This window comes from Salvelinus namaycush, chromosome 10 (genome assembly GCF_016432855.1).
Source record: "Salvelinus namaycush isolate Seneca chromosome 10, SaNama_1.0, whole genome shotgun sequence".
NCBI classification, from domain to species: Eukaryota; Metazoa; Chordata; class Actinopteri; order Salmoniformes; family Salmonidae; genus Salvelinus; species Salvelinus namaycush.
Window position 1 is genome coordinate 37,778,091 of NC_052316.1, and position 27,286 is coordinate 37,805,376.

General features: G+C 47.7%; 1 protein-coding gene across 1 annotated transcript in view; it reads right to left on the minus strand.

Moving 5' to 3' along the window:
- LOC120054333 (rho GTPase-activating protein 39-like) overlaps positions 1 to 27,286 on the minus strand; it is a gene marked incomplete at its 5' end in the record, with an annotated part of 41,291 nt that overhangs the window by 4,183 nt on the left and 9,822 nt on the right. The window contains 8 exons of the mRNA XM_039001745.1: positions 17,313 to 17,386; positions 19,316 to 19,456; positions 19,683 to 19,755; positions 20,347 to 20,532; positions 20,758 to 20,922; positions 23,816 to 24,580; positions 24,747 to 25,013; positions 25,264 to 25,633. Of these exons, the coding sequence (XP_038857673.1) occupies positions 17,313 to 17,386; positions 19,316 to 19,456; positions 19,683 to 19,755; positions 20,347 to 20,532; positions 20,758 to 20,922; positions 23,816 to 24,580; positions 24,747 to 25,013; positions 25,264 to 25,633 (2,041 nt within the window). The remainder of the gene's footprint in view (positions 1 to 17,312; positions 17,387 to 19,315; positions 19,457 to 19,682; positions 19,756 to 20,346; positions 20,533 to 20,757; positions 20,923 to 23,815; positions 24,581 to 24,746; positions 25,014 to 25,263; positions 25,634 to 27,286) is intronic.

A 27,286-nucleotide genomic window follows, 5' to 3' on the forward strand; every position in this document is an offset into this window, starting at 1 on the left:
AACTTGGTGAATCAAACATATCAATTATACATTTTAAGGGGAAAAGAGAGCATGGTTAAAGGATGGGGAAAAGGGAAGAGAGAGAGAGAGGGATAGAAAGTGAGAGCGTTCAGTGGGTTTGCTCTTCCTTCACAAGGGCATAATCAGTACTATTAATCCCCCCGGTAGAGGCTCTGCTCTGGGGTTAATACCAGTCAAACACTGTGCCTCAGGCTACATGCTGCATTCAGGGTGTGTATATGTGTGAGTCCACCAAGTGACAAACTGTCTCTATTACCACCCTGCAGAGATGCTGGCACATGCTACATGCCTCACACACGCTATGCCAACCACCAGTGCCCGCTATCACAGGCTGACATCGCCACGGGTGATAGGAGACAGGAGCACACACACACACACACACACACACACACACACACACACACACACACACACACACACACACACACACACACACACACACACACACACACACACACACACACACACACACACACACACACACACAAACATTTAATTACACTACCCACCACTATCAATCCATATTTTCACTCTTTCATTCCCTGTCTATTCGTCTTCCTCCCTCTCCATCCCAGTCAATTCCTCTCCACTGCTCCTTTGCTCTGATCCTCCCTCTATCCCTTGGTCTCACTCTCCATCTGTCTTTCCTCTGTCCCTCATCTGCCCTTTCCTTCAGTTCAGCCCACTGTCTGTTTCTGCCTCAAAAGATAGTGTAGACAGCAGATGACCGCTTCACTGGCCCCCTCCTGTGGTCAGAAAGAGAGAAGCACCATTCCATGACAGGAAGTAGAATTATTGCTCCATGGTCACATTGGGGCCTGTTTGAGAGGATGTCATGTTAGCAAACATTCAAATAAAAATGTATTGTGATGTATAACTGATATTATTGTCTGTCAGATAGAATAAAGAATCACGTCAACTCTATTCATTCTATTTCAATCTCCAATATTCAAAATATTTCACATGAACTGAGCTAGATGTAGCCCACTGGGCACAAACTGGTTAAATCAATGTTGTTTCACCTAATTTGTCAACGTATTGTGATGTGGAATCTACCCGGAAAATACATTGAATTAGAAAAAAGTAATTAGCGTAAACTATTGTTAAGAGGATAACATTTCAACCACAGGATTATGTCATCATGGTAACCAACTTTCAAAATAGACAAACCTTGCATAAAATATGTTGAATTTGTACCTTTGAAACAACGTAGGGCTGGGCGGTATACCGTATTTTACTATATACCGGCATTGATGAACGGACCGGTTTGGGTTTTTACTTTACCTTCTATAACAGTATTTGAATGTTTGGTTTGTTAAATGTGATACGCCGTGTGTAATGTCAATTTGTATAGTTTACTCCACTACTTGAGTCATCCCTCTCTGCTCTCTCAATTCAATTCAATTCAAGGGGCTTTATTGGCATGGGAAACATATGTTTACATTGCCAAAGCAAGTGGAGTAGATAATATACAAAAGTGAAATAAACAATAAAAATGAACAGTAAACATTACACTCACAGAAGTTCCAAAAGAATAAAGACATTACAAATGTAATTTTATGTATATATACAGTGTGGTAACGATGTACAAATGGTTAAAGTACAAAAGGGAAAATAAATAAGCATAAATATGGGTTGTATTTACAGTGGTGTTTGTTCTTCACTGGTTGACCTTTTCTTGTGGCAACAGGTCACAGGTCTCTCTCTCTCTCCATGCCGCTTTCCACACAGACCTAGTGTTGCTTGACCATGAGACACTTGCGTTCACAATGTTGATGATGTTGACGATGTTATTTCCACTTTGATCTTAATATAAATCCACAAGCGTTCTATAATTACAATATTAGTTTGTATTTCTTACATCTGCAAACAGCTAGTTTGTATTTTCTTAGCAAGTTAAGATAAATCGTGTTAGCCACTAATGCTAATCGCTAGTTAGCTGGCTAGGTAAAAAGCTAATAAAAGTTGTGAGTTAGAGCAAACGTAGCTAGCTAATACAGCCTGATACCAGTGCTGGTGGAGGCTTAAATCAGCATGTTGTTTGTGCAACAGTATCTTCTAAATCAAAGAGGGATAGGCAAAGCATGAATATGTTGGCTACATGAATAAAGATTTAATGTAGCCAAAGATTATAGGGTCCCCTAGGAAACACTGAACATCACTTTGGTTTCTACCCTGTCACAATAACTCGTCCATGGCATTTTCATTCGTTGTCATGTCAAACAACACTGTATTCAAAGTGCCCACTACTTTTTATATTCTAACTATAGAATTAGAATAAACTTTATATTTCCATGATTCCAAAAGTTCAACAAGTGTTTTGATCTAAATCGCAATTGCAACATTTGGTTAGAAATAAGGACTCGTTTTCAAATCAAATAAAATTGTATTTGTCACATACACATGGTTAGCAGATGTTAATGCGAGTGTAGCGAAATGCTTGTGCTTCTAGTTCCGACAATGCAGTAATAACCAACAAGTAATCTACCCTAACAATTCCACAACTACTACCTTATACACACAAGTGTAAAGGGATAAAGAATATGTACATAAAGATATATGAATGAGTGATGGTACAGAACGGCATAGGCAAGATGCAGTAGATGGTATAGTGTACAGTATATACATATACATATGAGATGAGTAATGTAGGGTATGTAAACATTATATTAAGTGGCATTGTTTAAAGTGGCTAGTGATACATTTTTACATAATTTCCATCAATTCCCATTATTAAAGTGGCTGGAGTTGAGTCAGTATGTTGGCAGCGGCCACTAAATGTTAGTGGTGGCTGTTTAACAGTCTGATGGCCTTGAGATAGAAGCTGTTTTTCAGTCTCTCGGTCCCTGCTTTGATGCACCTGTACTGACCTCGCCTTCTGGATGATAGCGGGGTGAACAGGCAGTGGCTCGGGTGGTTGTTGTCCTTGATGATCTTTATGGCCTTCCTGTGACATCGGGTGGTGTAGGTGTCCTGGAGGGCAGGTAGTTTGCCCCCGGTGATGCGTTGTGCAGACCTTACTACCCTCTGGAGAGCCTTACGGTTGTGGGCGGAGCAGTTGCCGTACCAGGCGGTGATACAGCCCGACAGGATGCTCTCGATTGTGCATCTGTAGAAGTTTGTGAGTGCTTTTGGTGACAAGCCGAATTTCTTCAGCATCCTGACGTTGAAGAGGCGCTGCTGGGCCTTCTTCACAACGCTGTCTGTGTGGGTGGACCAATTCAGTTTGTCCGTGATGTGTACACCGAGGAACTTAAAACTTTCCACCTTCTCCACTACTGTCCCGTCGATGTGGATAGGGGGGTGCTCCCTCTGCTGTTTCCTGAAGTCCACAATCATCTCCTTTGTTTTGTTGACGTTGAGTGTGAGGTTATTTTCCTGACACCACACTCCGAGGGCCCTCACCTCCTCCCTGTAGGCCGTCTCGTCGTTGTTGGTAATCAAGCCTACCACTGTAGTGTCGTCCGCAAACTTGATGATTGAGTTGGAGGTGTGCATGGCCACGCAGTCGTGGGTGAACAGGGAGTACAGGAGAGGGCTCAGAACGCACCCTTGTGGGGCCCCAGTGTTGAGGATCAGCGGGGTGGAGATGTTGTTACCTACCCTCACCACTTGGAGGCGGCCCGTCAGGAAGTCCAGGACCCAGTTGCACAGGGCGGGGTCGAGACCCAGGGTCTCGAGCTTGATGACGAGTTTGGAGGGTACTATGGTGTTAAATGCTGAGCTGTAGTCGATGAACAGCATTCTCACATAGGTATTCCCCTTGTCCAGATGGGTTAGGGCAGTGTGCAGTGTGGTTGCGATTGCGTCGTCTGTGGACCTATTGGGTCGGTAAGCAAATTGGAGTGGGTCTAGGGTGTCAGGTAGGGTGGAGGTGATATGGTCCTTGACTAGTCTCTCAAAGCACTTCATGATGACGGAAGTGAGTGCTACGGGGCGGTAGTCGTTTAGCTCAGTTACCTTAGCTTTCTTGGGAACAGGAACAATGGTGGCCCTCTTGAAGCATGTGGGAACAGCAGACTGGGCTAAGGATTGATTGAATATGTCCTTAAACACACCAGCCAGCTGGTCTGCGCATGCTCTGAGGACGCGGCTGGGAATGCCGTCTGGGCCTGCAGCCTTGCGAGGGTTAACACGTTTAAATGTTTTACTCACCTCGGCTGCAGTGAAGGAGAGCCCGCAGGTTTTGGTAGCGGGCCGTGTCAGTGGCACTGTATTGTCCTCAAAGCGAGCAAAAAAGTTATTTAGTCTGTCTGGGAGCAAGACATCCTGGTCCGCGACGGGGCTGGTTTTCTTTTTGTAATCCGTGATTGACTGTAGACCCTGCCACATACCTCTTGTGTCTGAGCTGTTGAATTGCGACTCTACTCTATACTGGGACTTAGCTTGTTTGATTGCCTTGCGGAGGGAATAGCTACACTGTTTGTATTCGGTCATGTTTCCGGTCACCTTGCCCTGGTTAAAAGCAGTGGTTCGCGCTTTCAGTTTCACGCGAATGCTGCCATCAATCCACGGTTTCTGGTTTGGGAATGTTTTAATCGTTGCTGTGGGTACGACATCGTCAATGTACTTTCTAATGAACTCGCTCACCGAATCAGCGTATTCGTCAATGTTGTTGTTGGACGCAATGCGGAACATATCCCAATCCACGTGATCGAAGCAGTCTTGAAGCGTGGAATCAGATTGGTCGGACCAGCGTTGAACAGACCTGAGCGCGGGAGCTTGCTGTTTTAGTTTCTGTTTGTAGGCTGGAAGCAACAAAATGGAGTCGTGGTCAGCTTTTCCGAAAGGAGGGCGGGGGAGGGCCTTATATGCGTCGCGGAAGTTAGTATAACAATGATCCAAGGTTTTACCAGCCCTGGTAGCACAATCGATATGCTGATAGAATTTAGGGAGTTTTGTTTTCAGATTAGCCTTGTTAAAATCCCCAGCTACAATGAATGCAGCCTCAGGGTGTGTGGTTTCCAGTTTACAAAGAGTCAGATAAAGTTCGTTCAGGGCCATCGATGTGTCTGCTTGGGGGGGAATATATACGGCTGTGATTATAATCTAAGAGAATTCCCTTGGTAGATAATGCGGTCGACATTTGATTGTGAGGAATTCTAAATCAGGTGAACAGAATGACTTGAGTTCCTGTATGTTGTTATGATCACACCACGTCTCGTTAATCATAAGGCATACACCCCCGCCCCTCTTCTTACCAGAAAGATGTTTGTTTCTGTCGGCGCGATGCGTGAAGAAACCAGCTGGCTGCACCGACTCCGTTAGCGTCTCTCGAGTGAACCATGTTTCCGTGAAGCAAAGAACGTTACAATCTCTGATGTCTCTCTGGAATGTTACCCTTGCTCGGATTTCATCAACCTTATTGTCAAGAGACTGGACATTGGCGAGTAGTATGCTAGGGAGTGGAGCGCGATGTGCCCGTCTCCGAAGCCTGACCAGGAGACCGCTTCGTTTGCCCCTTTTACGGCGTCGTTGTTTAGGGTCGCCGGCTGGGATCAGATCCATTGTATTGGGTGGAAGGCAAAACACAGGATCCGCTTCGGGAGAGTCATATTCCTGGTTGTAACGATGGTGAGTTGATGTTGCTCTTATATTCAGTAGTTCCTCCCGACTGTATGTAATGAAACCTAAGATTACCTGGGGTACCAATGTAAGGAATAACACATAAAAAAACAAAATACTGCATATTTTCCTAGGAACGCGAAGCGAGGCGGCCATCTCGGTCGGCGCCGGAAGTAGAAACGTTTTTTTGCCCATATCGTGGCAGTGTGGAAATGATCTCAAATGAGTGCAGGAAATGCAGAAATTTATGGAAATGCAGGAAATTATTTTAGGTTGAAGTTGAATTGAACAGTATAAAACAATCAGAAAGGAGAAAGACCCCTTGAAATAATTTAGAATGTATGTGTTGCCACCCTAGGATCACTCACTCATAAAGCACCCTAGGATCACTCACTACTCATAAAGCACCCTAGGATCACTCACTCATAAAGCACCCTAGGATCACTCACTACTCATAAAGCACCCTAGGATCACTCACTACTCATAAAGCACCCTAGGATCACTCACTACTCATAAAGCACCCTAGGATCACTCACTACTCATAAAGCAAATGTAGAACTTTTATTAATCAAAAATATAAAATACCGTCAAATACCGTCATACCGTCAAAGATTTGAAAAATACCATGATATGATATTTTGGCCATATCGCCCAGCCCTTAAACAACATCAGATCTTCAACGTAATATCCACTATAAGAACCGTACCCAATTCGCCACGTTGAAATGACGTGTTGTGCCCAGTGGGAGGCTAGTAGTCTGGTTTACACAGGGATATTAGATGGTCTAGACCAGGTGTACTCAAGTACTATTTGAGAAGGTCCGATCACACAAATTTCCTGGGTGGCAAACGTCCGGATGGATAATGTAATTTATCGGCGTAGTAACAAACCCCCACCTTACAACCCATGCGACCCCATGTATTCACACCCCTTGCAGGCGGATAAAAAATGTTGCAGTTTTAAAGCAAATTTCCTGCAATTCTACAAATTTTGCATGGGGCAGATTTATTTTGCTGTTTTAAAGCTAATCTCCTGCAATTTTACGCATTATTCCAAAAATATCTACAGTGCATTCGGAAAGTATTCAGACCCCTTGACTTTTTCCACATTTTGTTACGTTACAGCCTTATTCTAAAATGTATTACATTGTTTGTTTTCCTCACCAATCTACACACAATACCCCATAATGACAAAGCAAAAACAGGTTTTAGAATTTTTTGCAAATGTCTTAAAAATAAAAAACTGAAATATCACATTTACATAAGTATTCAGACCCTTTACTCAGTACTTTGTTGAAGCACCTTTGGCAGCGATTACAACCTCAAGTCTTCTTGGTTATGATACTGCAAGCTTGGCACACCTGTATTTGGGGAGTTTCTCACATTTTTCTTTGCCGATCCTCTCAAGCTCTCTCAGGTTGGATGGGGAGCGTTGCTGCACAGCTATTTCCAGGTCTCTCCAGAGATGTTTGATCAGGTTCAAGTCCGGGATCTGCCTAGGCCACTTAAGCACATTCAGAGACTTGTCCTGAAGCCACTCCTGCGTTTATCCTGGCTGTGTGCTTAGGGTCTTTGTCCTGTTGGTAGGTGAACTTTCACCCCAATCTGAGGTCCTGAGCGCTCTGGAGCAGGTTTCACCAAGGTTCTCTCTGTACTTCGCTCTGTTCATCTTTGGGCGGCAGGTAGCCTAGTTGTTAGAGCGTTGGACCAGCAGTAACAGAAAGGTTGCTGGATTGAATCCCCGTGCTGACAAGGTAAAAATCTGTCGTTCTGGCCCTGAACAAAGCAGTTAACCCACTGTTCCCCGGTAGGCCATCATTGTAAATAAGAATTTGTTCTTAACTGACTTGCCTAGTTAAATAAAGGTAAAATAATAATAATATTTCCCTTGATCCTGACTAGTCTCCCAGTCCCTGCTGCTGAAAAATATACCCACAGCATGATGCTGCCACCACCATTCTTCACGAAGCTTTCCTCCAGACGTGACGCTTGGCATTCAGGCCAAAGAGTTCAATCTTGGTTTCATCAGACCAGAGAATCTTGTTTCTCATGGTCTGAGAGTCTTTTAGGTGCTTTTGGCAAACTCCATGCAGGCTGTCATGTGCATTTTACTGAGGAGTGGCTTCCATCTGGCCACTCTACCATAAAGGTCTGATTGGTGGAGTGCTGCAGAGATGGTTGTTCTTCTGGAAGGTTGTCCAATCTCCACAGAGAAACTCTGGAGCTCTGTCAAAGTGACCATCGGGTTCTTGGTCACCTCCCTGACCAAGGCCCTTCTCCCCTGATTGCTCAGTTTGGCCAGGGCCAGCTCTAGGAAGAGTCTTGGTGATTCCAAACTTCTTCCATTTAAGAATGATGGAGGCCACTGTGTTCTTGGGGAGCTTCAATGCTGCAGACATTTCTGGTACTGTTCCCCAAATCCGTGCCTTGACACAATCCTGTCTCGGAGCTCTACCGACAATTCCTTCGACCTCATGGCTTGGTTTTTGCTCTGACATGCACTGTCAACTATGGGACATTATATAGACTGGTGTATGCCTTTCCAAATCATGTGAAATCAATTGAAATTACCACAAGTGGACTCCAATCAAGTTGTAGAAACATCTCAAGGATGATCAATGGAAACAGGATGCACCTGAGCTCAATTTTCGAGTTTCAAAGCAAAGGGTCTGAATAAGGTATTTATGTTTTTTATTTATAAGAAATTTGAAGAAATTTTTAAAACCTGTTTTCACTTTGTCATTATAGGGTATTGTGTGTAAATTGATGGGGAAAAACATTTATTTAATCCATTTTAGAATAAGGCTGGAAAAAGTCAAGGGGTCTGAATACTTTCCAAATGCATTGTATATAGTTTTTTCAATCTTTTTTTTTTTTGGGGGGGGGGGGGGGGGGGGGGGCCCTGGTCCGTATTGACCCCATTCTGGGTCCGGATCCGGCCCGCCAGTTGAGTAAGGGGGGTCTAGACTCTGATGTTGTAGCATCTCTGAGGCAACACACCCACGGTGTAGTGTTTGGTACACAGATAGGCATAGAGAGGTGGACATACAGAGAGTTACTAAGACATAGAGAGAGTTACTAGTAAATAGATAGAGTTACTAGGACGTAGATAGTGTTACTAGGACATAGATAGAGTTACTAGGACATAGATAGAGTTACTAGGACGTAGATAGAGTTACTAGGACATAGATAGAGTTACTAGGATATAGATAGAGTTACAAGGACGTAGAGAGAGCTACTAGGATGTATTTTTGTATTTGTATTTATTATGGATCCCCATTAGCTGCTGCCAAAGCAGCAGCTACTCTTCCTGGGGTCCAGCAAAAGTAAGGCAGTTTTTACCATTTTAAAACATTACAATACATTCACAGATTTCACAACACACTGTGTGCCCTCAGGCCCCTACTCCACCACTACCACATATCTACAGTACTAAATCCATGTGTATGTATAGTGCGTACGTTATCATATGTGTGTGTGTGTGTGTGTGTGTGTGTGTGTGTGTGTGTGTGTGTGTGTGTGTGTGTGTGTGTGTGTGTGTGTGTGTGTGTGTATGCATGTGTCTGTGCCAATGTTTGTGTTGCTTCACAGTCCCTCCTGTTCCAAAAAGGTGTTTTTTTAATCTGTTTTTGAAATCTAATTGTACTGCTTGCGTGCGTCAGTTACTTGATGTGGAATAGAGTTCCATGTAGTCATGGTTCTACGTAGTACTGTGTGCCTCGCATAGTCTGTTCTGGACTTGGAGACTGTGAAGAGACCTCTTGTGACATGTCTTGTGGGGTATGTATTGTGTCCGAGCTGTGTGCCAGTAGTTTAGACAGACAGCTCGGTGCATTCAACATGTCAATACTTCTCATAAATAAAAGTAGTGATGAAGTCTATCTCCCATCCACTTTCAGCCAGGAGAGATTGACATGCATATTATTAATATTAGCTCTCTGTGTACATCCAAGGGCCAGCCGTGCCGCCCTGTTCTGAGCCAATTGCAAGTCACTGTTTGTGGCACCTGACCACATGACTGAACAGTTGTCCAGGTGCAACAAAACTAGGGTCTGTAGGACCTGCCTTGTTGATAGTGTTGTTAAGATGGCAGAGCATCGCTTTATTATAGACAGACTTCTTCCCATCTTGGCTACTACTGCATCAATATGTTTTGACCATGACAGTTTACAATCTAGTGTTACTCCAAGCAGTTTACTCTTCTCAACTTGCTAAATTTTCACATACTTTATTACAAGACTTAGTTGAGGTTTAGGGTTTAGTGAGTGTTTTGTTCCAAATACAATGCTTTTAGTTTTAGAAATATTTAGGGCTAACTTATTCCTTGCCACCCACTCTGAAACTAACTGCAGCTCTTTGTTAAGTGTTGCAGTCATTTCAGTCGCTGTAGTAGACTTCATGGACCTTGTTTCTTAGGCTACATATGTTAAAATGGGCTATTTTTAGCACTTTTCTGGGTTGCTTGATTGTTTTTAATGCTTTACTGGGAAGCTTATTGGAGGTAGACTTACTCATGTTATTTACATTGGAGCTGATAGTGCAGGGTGAGCTGCATAAAGTAGTCTTCCTACTATTGCACACCGCCTCAGTGCTAACAGTGTAACTCTGGTTTATAGGCTCATGATTACTGCTTACAATAGCTGTAGGATAAACAGATGTATTTGGTGCAATTAGGGGTACATCAATTAAATTACTTACATTGTGTTTCCCAATGCCCCTGAGATCATGTACATTTGATGCAGCATTATGACGACTCATTGTCACAATGGTAGGGTCTTGGATCATTTACCAGTCATTGTTTCAACGCAGCCTTGAAATGCATGGACAGAGTCCAGGAGCCAAGATGATTTTGATGGACTCCGTCATTCCTGTAGAGTATCTTCTGTTTCCAGAAGGTGTCAAAGTTATCAATAAAAGTGACTCCAGCAGAGCTACAGTAGTCTTTTTTAAATATATTTTTTATATATAATTTTACCCCCTTTTTCGTGGTATACAATTGTTAGTAATTACTATCTTGTCTCATCGCTACAACTCCCGTACGGGCTCGGGAAAGATGAAGTTCGAAAGTCATGCGTCCTCCGAAACACAACCCAACCAAGCCGCACTGCTTCTTAACACCGCGCGCATCCAACCCGGAAGCCAGCCGCACCCATGTGTCGGAGGAAACACCGTGCACCTGGCAACCTTGGTTAGCGCACACTGTGCCCGGCCCGCCACAGGGGTCGCTGGTGCGCGATGGGACAAGGATATCCCTACCGGCCAAACCCCCCCCAAACTGGATGACGCTAGGCCAATTGTGCGTCGCCCCACACAGCGGCAGGATTCGGCTGCGACAGAGCCTGGGCGCGAACCCAGAATCTCTGGTGGCACAGCTAGCGCTGCGATGCAGTGCCCTAGACCACTGCGCCACCCGGGAGGCATAGCTACGGTAGTCTTTTAGCCAGATGTGTAATGCCAGCAGTCTGCTGAATCTTTCACATCCGCGGCCCATCGATGGTACTGGACCTGAAATTATTGGCCGTTTTTTGTAGTATTTTAATGCTAAAATCAGTTCTATAAAATCAATTTTCAAATGTTCCGAGCTTGCCCTCCTGATGTCGTTAGACCCCACATGGACTCCGACAGTGTCAGCTCCCGGCATCTGTGGTAGAACAGTCGGAAGCAGCCTTGCTATGTCCTGTACTCGTGCTCCTGGGTAACACAGGGTTTTTGCCTTGGGGACCGAGATGTTTCTCACCATAGAGCTATCTATGATGACAGCTGGTGATGTTGAATGGGCCAGTCTCTCAGGCAGCCTCACTGTCTGGTGGGGCTGGGAGCTCCGAGGATTTGTACCCAAGGTAGAAGGCACCGGAGAGGGAGACAGAGCCGAGGACGAAGGTACCTCCGGATCCGATCTTGATTGGGAAGCCACCACGGACGAAGGCGCCGGAACCTCTGGATCCAGGGAGGCAAAGCTGTTTCTGGTCTGTGTCAGTTCCAGGCTCAACATCTCCACGGAGACCCCCGTTGCCAGAGGACGGCTTCTTCGACTTCCACGGCGAGTGACGTACCTCCATGGCTGGTTGGGTCGAGATCATCTCCGTTCTTCAGGGAAGGGGAGACCCTTTCGGGGATGGAACCCTGCTGAGCACCGGCCAGTCGGCTGTGGAGAGCAAAACTTCCACCAGACTGGGGTGGAAGACAAAGAAAAAGTAGGTGGGCGTGGGTTCCCCAGTAGCTATGTAGGTTTGCTACTTGCTTGCTAAGAGTAGCTACTTCGCTCCTGTAGTCCTCCGCAAGCAAGCAGTTGCTACATTGAAAGTCAACACAGTCCACATTGCGGCCCCACAAAGAAATGCCACCCCACACCATGACTGACCCAACGCCAAACCGGTCATGCTGGTGGATGTTGCAGGCAGCAGAACGTTCTCCACGGCGTCTCCAGACTCTATCACGTCTGTCACATGTGCTCATGTGCTCAGTGTGAACCTGCTTTCATCTGTGAAGAGCACAGGGCGCCAGTGGCGAATTTGCCAATCTTGGTGTTCTCTGGCAAATGCCAAACGTCCTGCACGGTGTTGGGCTGTAAGCACAACCCCCACCTGTGGACGTTGGGCCCTCATACCACCCTCATGGAGTCTGTTTCTGACCGTTTGAGCAGACACATACACATTTGTGGCCTGCTGGAGGTAATTTTGCAGGGCTCTGGCAGTGCTCCTCCTTGCACAAAGGCGGAGGTAGCGGTCCTGCTGCTGGGTTGTTGCCCTCCTACGGCCTCCTCCACGTCTCCTGATGTACTGGCCTGTCTCCTGGTAGCGCCTCCATGCTCTGGACACTACGCTGACAGACACAGCAAACCTTCTTGCCACAGCTCGCATTGATGTGCCATCCTGGATGAGCTGCACTACCTGAGCCACTTGTGTGGGTTGTAGACTCCGTCTCATGCTACCACTAGAGTGAGAGCACCGCCAGCATTCAAAAGTGACCAAAACATCAGCCAGGAAGCATAGGAACTGAGAAGTGGTCTGTGGTCACCACCTGCAGAATCACTCCTTTATTGGGGGTGTCTTGCTAATTGCCTATAATTTCCACCTTTTGTCTATTCCATTTGCACAACAGCATGTGAAATTTATTGTCAATCAGTGTTGCTTCCTAAGTGGACAGTTTGATTTCACAGAAGTGTGATTGACTTGGAGTTACATTGTGTTGTTAAGTGTTCCCTTTATTTTTTTGAGCAGTGTATATCAAAACTAGACGATTGTCACGTTCCTGACCTGTTTTCCTTTGTCTTGTATTTATTTAGTTGGTCAGGGCGTGAGTTGGGTGGGTTTGTCTATGTGTGATTTTCTATGTTGGGATTTTTGTGTTCGGCCTGGTATGATTCTCAATCAGAGGCAGCTGTCAATCGTTGTCCCTGATTGAGAATCATACTTAGGCAGCCTGGGTTTCACGTGTGTTTTGTGGGTGTTTGTTTCCGTGTTTGTGTTTTCACCACACGGTACTGTATAGGTTTCTGCACTTCGTTTATTTGGTTTTTGTAATTCAGTGTTCAAGTTTCGTTATAATAAATCATCATGAACACTAACCACTCTGCGTATTGGTCCGATCCATGCTCCTCCTCATCTGAGGAGGAGAACGACTATGACAGCCGTTACAGAAACACCCACCACCAAAGGACCAAGCGGAGTGGAAACAGACAGCAGCAGCAGCAGAGACCGAAGACACAGGACTCATGGACTTGGGAGGAGATCCTGGACGGCAAGGGACCCTGGGCTCAGCCAGGGGAATATCGCCGTCCCAAGGCGGAGTTGGAGGCAGCGAAGGCAGAGAGGCGCTGGTATGAGGAGGCAGCGCGGCGACGCGGTTGGGAGCCTGAGAGTCAGACCCAAAAATTTATTGGGGGGGGCACACGCGGAGTGTGGCAAAGCCGGGTAGGAGACCTGAGCCAACTCCCCGTGCTTACCGTGGAGTGAGAGGGCGTCGTACTGGTCAGACACCGTGTTGTGCGGTGGTGAGCACGGTGTCCCCAGTACGCGTGCTTAGCCCAGTGCGGGCTATTCCACCTCGCCGCACTGGTAGGGCTAGGTTGGGCATCGAGCCGGGTGTCATGAAGCCGGCCCAACGCATCTGGCCTCCAGTGCGTCTCCTCGGGCCGGCGTACATGGCACCAGCCTTACAAATGGTGTCCCCGGTTCGCCAGCATAGCCCAGTGCGGGCTATTCCACCTCGCCGCACTAGCAGGGCTACGGGGACCATTCAACCTGGTAAGGTTGGGCGGGCTCGGTGCTCAAGAGCGCGTGTCCTCCTTCACGGTCCAGTAATTCCGGTGCCACCTCCACGTACCAGTCCTCCGGTGGCATCCCCCCGTACCAGGCTGTCTCTCCGGGTTCTCTCTCCAGTTGCTCTCATCTGCCCAGCGCTGTCTGAGCTGCCTGCCTGCCCAGCGCTGTCTGAGCTGTCTGCCTGCCCAGCGCTGTCTGAGCTGCCCGTCTGTCCCGAGCCGTCAGAGCTGCCCGTCTGTCCCGAGCCGTCAGAGCTGCCCGTCTGTCCCGAGCCGTCAGAGCTGCCCGTCTGTCCCAAGCCGTCAGAGCTGCCCGTCTGTCCCGAGCCGTCAGAGCTGCCCGTCTGTCCCGAGCCGTCAGAGCTGTCCGTCTGTCCCGAGCCGTCAGAGCTGTCCGTCTGTCCCGAGCCGTCAGAGCTGCCCGTCTGTCCCGAGCCGCTAGAGCCGTCCGCCAGACAGGAGCAGCCAGTGCCGTCCGCCAGACAGGAGCAGCCAGTGCCGTCCGCCAGACAGGAGCAGCCAGTGCCGTCCGCCAGACAGGAGCAGCCAGTGCCGTCAGCCAGCCAGGAGCAGCCAGTGCCGTCAGCCAGCCAGGATCCGCCAGTGCCGTCAGCCAGCCAGGATCCGCCAGTGCCGTCAGCCAGCCAGGATCCGCCAGTGCCGTCAGCCAGCCAGGATCCGCCAGTGCCGTCAGCCAGCCAGGATCCGCCAGTGCCGTCAGCCAACCAGGATCCGCCAGTGCCGTCAGCCAGCCAGGATCCGCCAGTGCCGTCAGCCAGCCAGGATCCGCCAGAGCCAGCCAGGATCCGCCAGAGCCAGCCAGCCAGGATCCGCCAGAGCCAGCCAGCCAGGATCCGCCAGAGCCAGCCAGCCAGGATCCACCAGAGCCAGCCAGCCAGGATCCGCCAGGGCCAGCCAGCCAGGATCCGCCAGAGCCTTCCGCCAGACAGGATCCGCCAGAGCCTTCCACCAGACAGGATCCGCCAGAGCCGTCCAGCCAGGACCAGCAAGAGCCGTCCAGCCAGGACCAGCCAGAGCCAGCCAGCCAGGAGCTGCCAGAGCCAGCCAGCCAGGATCCGCCAGAGCCAGCCAGCCAGGATCCGCCAGAGCCAGCCAGCCAGGATCCGCCAGAGCCAGCCAGCCAGGATCCGCCCCTCAGTCCGGTGCTGCCCCTCAGTCCGGTGCTGCCCCTCAGTCCGGTGCTGCCCCTCAGTCCGGTGCTGCCCCTCAGTCCGGAGCTGCCCCTCAGTCCGGAGCTGCCCCTTAGTCCGGTGCTGCCTTTTAATCCAATGGGGTTTATATGGAGGGTGGCCATTGGGAGGAGGCCACGGAAGCGGGGATTGACTATGGTGGGGTGGGGACCACGACCAGCGCCAGAGCCGCCACCGTGGACAGACGCCCACCCAGACCCTCCCCTAGAGTTTATGGTGGTGCGCCCGGAGTTCGCACCTTAAGGGGGGGGTTATGTCACGTTCCTGACCTGTTTTCCTTTGTCTTGTATTTATTTAGTTGGTCAGGGCGTGAGTTGGGTGGGTTTGTCTATGTGTGATTTTCTATGTTGGGATTTTTGTGTTCGGCCTGGTATGATTCTCAATCAGAGGCAGCTGTCAATCGTTGTCCCTGATTGAGAATCATACTTAGGCAGCCTGGGTTTCACGTGTGTTTTGTGGGTGTTTGTTTCCGTGTTTGTGTTTTCACCACACGGTACTGTATAGGTTTCTGCACTTCGTTTATTTGGTTTTTGTAATTCAGTGTTCAAGTTTCGTTATAATAAATCATCATGAACACTAACCACTCTGCGTATTGGTCCGATCCATGCTCCTCCTCGTCTGAGGAGGAGAACGACTATGACAGCCGTTACAACGATGAACTGAAGTCTGTGCCCAGTGGGCAGTAGAGAGAGGCCATTATATTACTGGTCTAAAACCGACAGCTAACTGGGCGTGTACTGATCGGAACTGGTTTAGTGAGTCAGTTAGTGTTTTTTAGGATAGATGAGGATAGATGAACAACGGAATGGAACGTCCCCTAGGAGATGGTTTCCATGACACCCAACCTTCCCTCCTCACCCTCCCAGCCTTACCCCCTTCTCTCTCGCACACACACGCACGCACGCACGCACGCACGCACGCACGCACGCACGCACGCACGCACGCACGCACGCACACACACACACACACACACACACACACACACACACACACACACACACACACACACACACACACACACACACACCCCTCTCTGTCTGGGAGCCTGGTAAACAGAGGCAGACTGTAGAGTTGTGATCTGGTATAAAAACACTCAGAAGATACATTTGCCTAAAGGGCCCCTGTAATTGGTGGACTAGTTAAGAAGCATGTGAGCATGTGTGTGTTTTATGTGTGCTTGTGCGAGCGTGTGTGTGCGAGCGTGTGGGCGGATACGTGTGTGTGTGTGCCGTGTTGTCCCAGCAGTCTCAGCAGGACTCCTGCTCCAGACATTTACATTAATAATACACTACATTTTGTACACCGCTTGCTTAAACAATAACTAAATTAAGACAAATACACACACTTAGCTTATCCTCTCATTCACCTATTATTATCTGACCCTGCTGGTCATCAATGAACGTTTGAACATCTTGAAGAACAATCTGGCCTTAATGGCCATGTAGTCTTATAATCTTCACCCGGCACAGCCAGAAGAGGACTGGCCACCCCTCAGAGCCTGGTTCCTCTCTAGGTTTCTTCCTAGGTTCCTGCCTTTCTAGGGAGTTTTCCTAGCCACAGTGCTTCTACATCTGCATTGCTTGTTGTTTGGGGTTTTAGGCTGGGTTTCTGTATAAGCACTTTGTGACATCTGCTGATGTAAAAAGGGCTTCAAAAATACATTTGATTGATCTACTTATTAATATTCAAAAAATAAGAGCCTAAAGCAATACAAGTCAACGGTGACATACCGTTGAATGTGTGTGTGTGTGTGTGTGTGTAGTGTGTGTGTGTGTGTGTGTGTGTTGTGTGTAAGTAGCATGTCATTGTGCCCCATATTCCCCTCCCATTCCCATCCCTGGGAGCATTCCGATATGGAATTCTTAATCAGATGGCGGTGGGGTACGCCGTGTTATCAGGGTGTGCACAGTGTGTCTCTTTGTGTGTGTGTGCGTATCCGTGAGTGTGTTTGTCTGTGTGTGTGTGTGGCGTGCATGAGGAGGGGTGTTAATTAAGTGGCGTGTGTTGTTGCCGTAGGGATGGCTAGTAGTTAACGACATAGATCTCGTTACTCCCCTTGGTTACTGTGCTCTCAGCCAATTAACAGCTAGCTAACTAACCCTGCGCTAACTGCGCTACGGCTAACAGGGGAGGAAGACAAGCAGACTTGCCCCCCAGACACAGCCCCGCCAGGTACAGAGACAACAGACAGACATCCCAGGAGAGGAAGATTAGAAAGAAGAGGAAAAAAACAGGGAATAACCGAGCACAGACCTTCTTAGCTCCGGTCAGAGCAGCCTTCTGCAGTTTACGGTAACAGTATTTGGCATAGCCGCTGATCGCCACTCCTGGAAAAATAACACACACACACAGAGATTAGTCGTTAGATCATACAGTAACGTGTTGTAATTACCGAAGAGAAGTGAACTCAAAACACTGGTACAGGAAGGAAACAGAGATAATACACACACACACACACACACACACACACACACACACACACACACACACACACACACACACACACACACACACACACACACACACACACACACACACACACACACACACACACACACACACACACACACACACACACACACACACACACACACACACAATAGTTCATTGCTGGAGGGTAACACTGGTCTAATTCTGGAAACACACCATACTGCTCCAGGCCACTGCCCTCCTGACCCTACAAGAACACACGCACACAAACACACATACACTGACACAATGTTCAACCATCAAGTTCCTATTCTCTACATAGTTACATACACACAACAGCAGGATTTCACTGAGGTAACAGTCCTAGCAGTTACCAGTTACCCTACACTAATGTAAAAAGACTGAACTGATGTCCAGGACTCTCCCCTTAGAGAGACTGCAGTGCAGATAGATGTAATATGGGTCAGAGAGGAGAGGTGGAGGGAGAACCTCCTTTCAATCAGACAACAAAATGATCTAGTAAAATGAATTAGTAGACACCCATATGAAAAGTATACTAGTATACTATGCTCTAAATACTGTAGTATTACTATATTTATAGTATACTTTTTACAGAAGTATACTGTAGTATTCACTGTAGTGTTTATGTGGACATCACATAAACAGTAAAGTTTATGTAGTAAAGTTTACTATAGTATAAACACTAATATTACTATAGTAAAAACTATATTATAAACTGGGTGGTTCGAGCCCTGAATGTTGATTAGCTGAAAGCAGTGGTATATTAGACCGTATACCATGGGTGTGACAAAACATTTATTTTTACTACTCTAATTACATTGGTAACCAGTTATAATAGCAATAAGGCAACCTGGGAGTGTGTGATATATGGCCAACATACCACGGCTAAGGGCTGTGTCCAGGCACTCCGCATCGCGTCGTGCATAAGAACAGCCCTTTGCCGTGATATATAGGCCATATACAACACCCCTTCGTGCCTTATTGCTTAAGTATACACTACCCTTGAAAAGTTTGGGGCACTTAGACATTTCCTTGTTTTTGAAAGAAAGCACATTTTTTGTCCATTAAAATAACATCAAGTTGATCAGAAATATAGTGTAGACATTGTTAATGTTGTAAATAACTATTGTAGCTGGAAACAGCTGATTTTTAATGGAATATCTACATAGGCTTACAGAGGCCCATTATCAGCAACCATCCCTCCTGTGTTCCAGTGGCACGTTGTGTTAGCTAATCCAAGTTTATCATTTTGAAAGGCTAATTGATCATTAGAAAACCCTTTCGCAATTATGTTAGCACAGCTGAAAACTGTTGTTCTGATTAAAGAAGCTATAAATCTGGCCTTCGTTAGACTAATTCAGTATCTGGAGCATCAGCATTTGTGGGTTCGATTACAGGCTCAAAATAGCCAGAAACAAAGAACTTTCTTCTGAAACTCATCAGTCTATTCTTGTTCTGAGAAATGAAGGCTATTCCATGTGAGAAATTGCCAAGAAACTGAAGATCTCGTACAACGCTGTGTACTACTCCCTTCAACAGAGAACAGAGCAAACCGTCTCTAACCAGAATATAAAGAGGAGTGGGAGGCCCCGGTGCACAAGTGAGCAACAGGACAAGTACATTAGACTATCTAGTTTGAGAAACAGACGCCTCACAAGCCCTCAACTGGCAGCTTCATTAAATAGTACCCACAAAACACCAGTCTCAACGTCTGTGTGCGCCATTAAAATGCATAGCCACAGCCAGCTAGCCACCACACACACATGCACGTAACCACACACTTCACACACTATCTCTCATCCCACCTTTAGTATCGTTGAGGGGGTCCATGTGTCTGTAGATGTATCCCTCCAGGTAGGAGTGGAAGCGAGGTGTAGGCGGGAAGAAGGCCAGACACACAGCCATGAGCTCCCAGCCCCTCTCCAGACTATCATAGCGGAAGTTCTCTGTGAGAAGTAGTGGATGAGGTTAGTGTTCATTTGACTTCAGGTTGACTGCGCATCAAGCCTGTGTCTAATGAATGAATAGATTTGTTAATTATGTGTCCAGTAGTTTACACACTGTTAGTGTTATACAGTGTGTGTGCACGTAGCTGTGTGTGTTCAGGGGTAAAGCTGGCCGTGTGTGTGTGTGTGTCTGTGTGTGTGAGCGTGTGTGTGTCTGTGTGTGTACCTGTAGTCTGACGACACAGCTGAATGTAGAGTTCATCACGAAGACCCTGGCTGCTCCAACCACGCACTGCCACCTGGGAAGAAAAGAGAGGGAGGGGTAGAAGAAAGAGAGAAAGGACAGAGAAGGGAGAGAAGGGAATTATTAAAAGTCACATATGTTTACATGATGTGCAGAATTAATAAACTGAAGGAAAATTGAAGCATAAATGCATAAAATAACAGAGTAAAAAAGTAGAGAAGTGAGAAGCAACACAGTGAAAGTAGATTCAAAGAGAGACATGAACAAGTAGATAGAAGCAGAGAACGGAGAGGGATAATAAAAGGGTCTGTGCAGACCTCTAGGGCGATGTTCAGGGGGCCAGTCTTGGCGCGAAAGAGAGAGAGAAAGACAGAGAGGAAATGAGGGGGGGTGGAATCATTAAGTCATGTTTATTTCCTTGATGCACAAAATCAGAAACTGAAGATAAATTGAAGCTTAAAGCACATAAAATGACACATGGCTGCAGAAGGGGAGACAATGGCTGAGTCCAAAATGGCACCCTTTCCCCTTTTAGTGCATTACTTTTGACCAGGGTCCATAAGGGCTCTGGTCAAAAGTAGTGCACTATATAGAGAATAGGGTGCCATTTGGGATATGACATAAGGATATCAGAGAGCCTGCAGACCTCCAGGGCGACAGTGAGCGGGTCAGTCTTGGCCCGGCGGTCTCCCATGTAGGTCTGGATGAGTTTAAAGATCTCCACCGCCTCTCTCTTCACCGCACGGTCTGACGTCACGATCATGGGCTTTTTGATTGGCTCACTGCTCCACGCCAGCATGTTGGCTATGGACACCTTACGCCGGAACAGACCCTGAGAGGGAGGAAGAGGAGGAGGGGGAGAGAAAGGAAGAGGAGGAAGGAGTGATAGGTGAATATTTCGCTTTAGTTATACTAGATATTATATAGATGTGTTTGTGTGAGACAGTGAGTACTGAGAGTGTGACTGTTCCTGTGTATTTTAAATTGTAAAGCGCCGTGTGTGTCTGTAATGTATCAGTGTCTGTTAAAGTGTAAAGTTAAGTGTGTGTGGGTGTACCTGTGTGTGTTTGTTAAAGTGTTTGGAGGCCCAGTTCTCGATGTCGGTCTCGGAGGACGGCTTCCTCAAGGTGAATTCTGGGAACACTCCACAGCTGGCGCTAGGCATCATGTTCCGAGCATTCCGACTCGCCTCGAACTGAGCACATGCTCCAAGATCCTCCGACTGAGGGAGAGAGGAAGAGAAGGAGAGACAGAGAGAGAGGGAGGGAGAGAGAAAACGAGAGTAAGGTTGAGAGGGAGAGAGAGGTTGAGAATGAGAGAGTGAGAGAGAGAGACATAGAGAGAAAGAGAGAGAAACAGTAGCAGTAGACAAACACATGATGTTAAAAGGGAATGCTGTGAGTAAAGAGAGAGTAGAGGACAGACTGACATCATTTTTCCCTTTAACGTCTCATTTTTTCTTTCTTTCTTTCTCTTTGCTCTGAGTTTGAGTAGCACTGTATTCCTTGGTAAGCACTTTCAGGCCTGCTATTTTCCACTAACCCCCGCATCTCTCCCTCTCCCTAACTGCCTATCTCCGCCTCTCTCTCTCTCTCTCACCCCCCACCAGTCTATCTCTCCCTTCCACCCTCTTTCTCTCTGATGGTTGAGATGGGGGCAGATTTCTCTTATGTGAGGGCTAAGTTAAGTGTGTATGTGTGTGTGTGGGTGTGTTTGTGCATTTCTTACAATGTGATGGTAGATATAATGAGAGAGAGAGAGAGAGAGAGAGAGAGAGAGAGAGAGAGAGAGAGAAAGAGCGAGAAAGAGATGGAGCGAGTTAGAGAAAGGATGGATAATTGTAGGGATGGAGTGATGGGAAAAAGAGGTACTGTAGGCAGGGTTGCACATATGAAGCAGAATAAATCTGGCTTGTAGTTCCCCCCACAGGCTCCCATCCTTCTCTGGCATAGCTCCCATCTCTCTTCACACCTTAAAGAAGACCTGCTGTCACTCTGTCTCACACATTCAGCAGCACCCAAAGAGAGGTGTGGGAGCATGTGACGTGTCTCTGTGTGCCTTTGTTTATGGCCTGGTGTGTCAATGCCTTTCTGTGCATGTGTTGGGATGTGTGTGTGTGTGTGCGCGTGTGCGCGCGCGCGCGTGTGTGTGTGTGTGTGTGTGTGTGTGTGTGTGTGTGTGTGTGTGTGTGTGTGTGTGTGTGTGTGTGTGTGTGTGTGTATGGGTGTGTGTACATGCTTGTGTCTAAGTGAGTGTAGGCCTGTCTGGTACAGTGAGTCTAGATCAGTCCTGTAGTCCGGTGATCTGTGCCTACATTCTAAGTGATGGTACGTGGCAGTGTGTTATGTGTGTTGGTTTTCTATCCTTGTGGGGACCTAAAATCAACAAAAGTCCCCACAAGGATAGCAAAACAAGGAAATACGTGGGGACAAAGGCTATTTTTAAACTTAGGGGTTAGGTTTAGGGTTAGGGTTACAATTAGGGTTAGGAGTTAGGTTTAGGATTTGGGTTAGTGTTAAGGTTATGGTAAGGATTAGGTTCAGGGTTAGGGGTTAGGAAAAATAGGATTTTGAATGGAAAAATGTTTTGGGTCCCCACGAGGATAGAAGAACATAACGTGTTTGTGTGTAGCCTATCTGGTACAGAGAGTCCAGGTAAGTCCCTGTCTAAGTGGCAGTAGGTAAGTGCAATAGCAGCAGTATGGATATTACACAGGGGTTGGAACCGGTTCAGGGAACAGAACAGAAAACTGTAAAAAATATAAATATTCACGGAACAGAATCAGAACCGGGAACGAAAGTGATCTATACTGTTCCGGAACAGAACCGTTATTTGAAAAGAATGGGAACCGGTTAATAATGTTATTTTACACTCTGGTCCCACAAAAAACACAACTAAGTGCCTATGCAAAGCCCTCCGTCTTTCAATCAGAAACTTCATCCAGTGTCTGGCTGCCTGCCTTCTGTCTGCCTGCCTGCTGTCTGCCAGCTGAAAATCTTTGCCAGAGTGTGTGCGTGTAGTCTAGCAGCCCCTCCCCCTCCAAAGCACAGCTGTAGCCTACTGACATTAAAAGCGTGATTCAGAAGATAGGGAGAGCAATTTTTAATTAGAGAAGAATGGATTAACTTTTTAAATGCCAGTTAGGTGTACTACAGTTATCACATTTTACATTGGATGTATTAACTACAAAAAGGTAAGAGGTGTTATAAATTCTGGTACCGCTCTGCACACACAAGCTTGTTAGCTAGATACCAAGCTTTGGTCCAATATTAAATCTCTGATGTTCAAAGACATTCAAAGTTCCTTCATAGAAGCCACTCTGGGCATAATTCTGTGGGCCTAATTCAGATAATGCATGTCAACACAAGATGCCCAGCGCTTCAAGCCAAGCGTCCTCCTCCACCCTCTCTCGCTTCCCACCCGCAAAATGTCAGTTGTATCTCGCCCCCTACACTTGTCTTTCCATCACTCAAACAACTCACTGAGCTTTAGCTTGCCCACTCCCTAGCAAGCTGCTCTATCCACACTGTATACTTGGTAAAGTAAATTAATGTCAAGCTAAATGTAAAAAAAATACAATTTCAGAGGTTTAAAAAGGAACAGAAGGAACAATATAAACCTGGACTTTTTTTTGGTTCAAACCAGTTCAGAACTTTATGTTACTGGTCAGAATAGTGGAACGGAACGAAAAAATTCATTACTCTGTTCAGAACAAAACGATTGGAAAATAATTTTGGTTCCAACAACTGGTATTACATAAACCAATCTCACCCCATTAAAATAATGATCTGATTCTGCACATGATAAAACATTAATGGACCTATGGCAGCTAGGGCGTGGCTCTGTGACAGAGAAGATGAGCTAGAGTTCGAAGTCACACACACACACACACACACACACACACACACACACACACACACACACACACACACACACACACACACACACACACACACACACACACACACACACACACACACACACACACACACATACATACACACGCACACACACACGGCGACATAGAATATAAGAGCTAGAGTCTGCTCTGCACTGACAGACTGTGTGTGTGTGTGTGTGTGTTTGTGTGTGTTTGTGTGTGTGTGTGTGGATACCTGTGAGGGGTGTAGGAAGGGTTCAGGCGAGGCCAGGTTGGTCTGTACAGACAGGCTCTTCTCCAGCAGTGCCTGAGGGAAGCCCAGTCTGTCGAAGGTGCTGCGTTTCCAGTGGTAATGCCCGTGGTGCCCGTCGCTCTGTGCTAACGCCTCGTCCTCGCTAAACGCCCTCACCACTGGGCCTGGCAGGGGCAGGGGCACCGCCCCATCGCTCTCGTACCCGTCTTTAGACCCTCCTCCCTGGTTAGAGCCCCTGGCCGAGCCCCCTTCCCCCGGGGCTGATTCCCAACTGCTCCTCTGTTTCATCACTTGCTGGGCCTCCCACGCCAGCCTGGCCTGGTTCAACACTGCCTCTGACAGGGTCCCCGACATCGGCCCCTCCTCCCAGTCCGCCCCAACACCACCACCCCCTCCACACCTCCCCAGCTCCTGGGGCAGGGAGGGTTTCCGGGTCTTGCGTTTGCGGTTCCCCCCGGGCGAGAAGCCCCCTCCACCTGTAGACCCAGAGAGGGAGAGGGAGTGGTGCTGACTGGAGCACCAGGACATAGAGTCCTCGTAGAGCAACCTCTGGCCTCCGCCCTCGCCCCCCTCCTCGCTCCCGTAGTCCAGCAGCAGCCGGGGGTCCCGTATCAGACTCTGGCTGTGTTGGAGGGTGTAGGAGCCTCCGTAGGAGCCCCCATACCCCCCCATGGAGGATGGGGTGGCCGTGGAGGTCCCGTAGTGAAGGAGCCGGTCGGCTGTCTTAGAACGTGGGCTGGAGGAGGACTGTTGGAGGAGGGGGAGGAGGAAGAAGATGACTTTATTGTATAATGTACACGAATGTCCAACTGGTGCCAGCAACCCTCCAGTTACCGTCCTACTGTCAGACATGGGATTCGAGCCGGCAACCCTCCGGTGGCTGGCCTATCTCTCTAACCTCTAGACTACCTACCTGTTCCACGTAGACCAGCTGTTTGACATACTCCTTCCCAGCAGGGCTGTACTCCAGACTCTGGGTCTTCTCTGGACACTTCTGTCTGGTCAGCACCAGCTGGCCGTAGGGGGAGTGGCTCTGTTTGGGAGAGTGATAGAGGGGCGTCGCCGAGGAGGGCTTTCCCCGGGCCGGGGACTTCCCTGTGCCATACAGCAAGGAGCAGTCAGAGCCCAGGTGGTGCATCACGTCCGTGGGCGGTTCCTCGTAGATGGGCGGGGGCTGGTACTAGAATCATAAAAAACAATAAGTGTCCCAAAAAAGTGTAGAAACTGCACATAGAAAAGACAGGCGACAATCAAATCCTAGTGCAATTAAAATCAATCATAACAAGACCGATCACACAGGGACACTGGGAAAGACACAAAGAGGCAAGTAAAACAGAGTCAATCACAGAGCATACCATAGACTAGCTGAAAGAGGTGTGTTTTTACATGTTTTATGAACGTGTTTCTGACACTATGTTGGAGTGTCGTACCTCCGAGGGGGGCTCCTCGTAGAGGGGTGGTTCGTAGGCGTAGCGGGGGGAGGGGGGCTGTGAGTCGGCCGAGGGGCGACGGTGTGTCCCGGTACCTCCGCCCCCTAGCTCCGCCCGTTTCGGGAAGGGCGACTGGCGACGGTCGACGTAGAGGATTGGAGAGCCGTCGGGGCCGGTGTCATGGGGGGTGGAGCCTCCAGAGGAACGGCGGGTACGGGAGGCGGTGCCGGTGCCAGGTGCGGGGGTGAGGGTAGGGGGGTCGCAGGGGGAGTAACCATTCCCCTGGTGAGAGAGGAAGCTGGGTTCTCTGTCTGTCACCTTGATCAGCATCCGCTCCTTGGTACCTGTGTTCCATCTGAATGGAGAGGTTCTGAGGGGGGAGGCAGAGAGAGGTAGAGTGAGAGAGAGAGTTAATTAATGTATTTGGCACAGAGGACAAAGGAGCTGTCAGGTGTGATTCTGTTCAGTTACTGGTGTGTGGTGTCCAAAGTAAATCCTGACAAAGTTTGAACACAGACACAGCATAGCATTTCAACTTTCCCATAGATGAGTTAGTGGTTGGAACAGAACAGAACAGTCAGAGACAGGAGTGAAACCCCTAGCCTGGTCCCCGATCTGCTTGTGCTCTCTTTCCAACTCCTGTGGCGTAACAATGACCATAGGAGTTGGCAAGTCAGCACAAAGAGATCTGGGACCAGGGTGTGAAGCCATTGTTCTACACAGCAGACAGGACAGCAATGTCCTGACCTGCTGCTCAGGAGACAGGTACAACTGGACCCTGGCAGGGAAGCTACACCTAAACCTAATCATGGTATTCTCATAAAATATTGTTGTATTCTTATGGATTGTTTTAATGCAATATATTAACTGTGTATCACAATACTGAGTGTTTTTCAGTGAACACCCAACAACAGAGAGAAACTGTGAGAGAAATACAAATGATGAGTTTTAGGAGAGAGGGGGAGAGAGATAGAGATGGAGTGAGGGAAGGAGAAAGGCAGAGAAAGAGAGAGAGAAGAAAGTGTGAAATCGATTGCAGCACTAGCCACCCTCGGCTTCAATAGTTCCACACTCTGAGTGTGTGTGTGTGTGTGTGTGTGTGTGTGTGTGTGTGTGTGTGTGTGTGTGTGTGTGTGTGTGTGTGTGTGTGTGTGTGTGTGTGTGTGTGTGTGTGTGTGTGTGTGTGTGTGTATTGAGGGGGTAGGATTAAGGATTACAGGGTTGTGTATGTTGGGTTAGACCACACTGTGCTAGGGAGCCATTAGATACAAAACCACCTCTACTCTTTTTTCCCCCTCACTCCCTCTCTCCACATCTCCTCTATCATCTCTTGTTCTCCCTCCTGGCCTCTCTGTCACTCCCTTGCCTGTCTTCTCTCCTTCCATCCAGCTCTTTAAATATCTCTCTCTTTCCCTCTCTCCCTAGAAAATCAGGATAAAGTGAACATTGTTCCTCCTTTCCCTAGCCATAAATGATTCCTATACATTTGACCTTCAAATCAATTTACACCCTGCATCTCACTGCTGACTTGCCTCTGAAGCTAAGCCTGGTTGGTCTCTGGATGGGAGACCAGATGCTGCTGGAAGTGGTGTTGGAGGGCCAGTAGGGGGCACTCTGGTCTAAGGCGATCCATATGCCCCAGAGCAGTGAAGGGGACATTGCCCTGCGTAGGGTTTCGTCTTTCGGATGGGACGTTAAACGGATGGCATGACTCTCTATGGTCATTAAAAATCCCATGACATTTATTGTAAGAGAAGGGGTGTTAACCCTGGTGTCCTGGCTAAGTTCCCAAATTGGCCCCATTCCATCATGGCCACCTAATCATCCCCCTCATTCCTAATTGGTGTATATCACTCCTCACCTCTGTAATGATGTGTTTTGAACATTCTGGCACAAAAATGGTTGCAGTGCATTATCCATGTAGGTGCCACACATTGGTGGTGGATGAGGTGAGTCTCCCCCTTACTGTGTAAAGCACTTTGAGTTCCTCAGTTGGTAGAAAAGTGCTATATAAATCCAATCA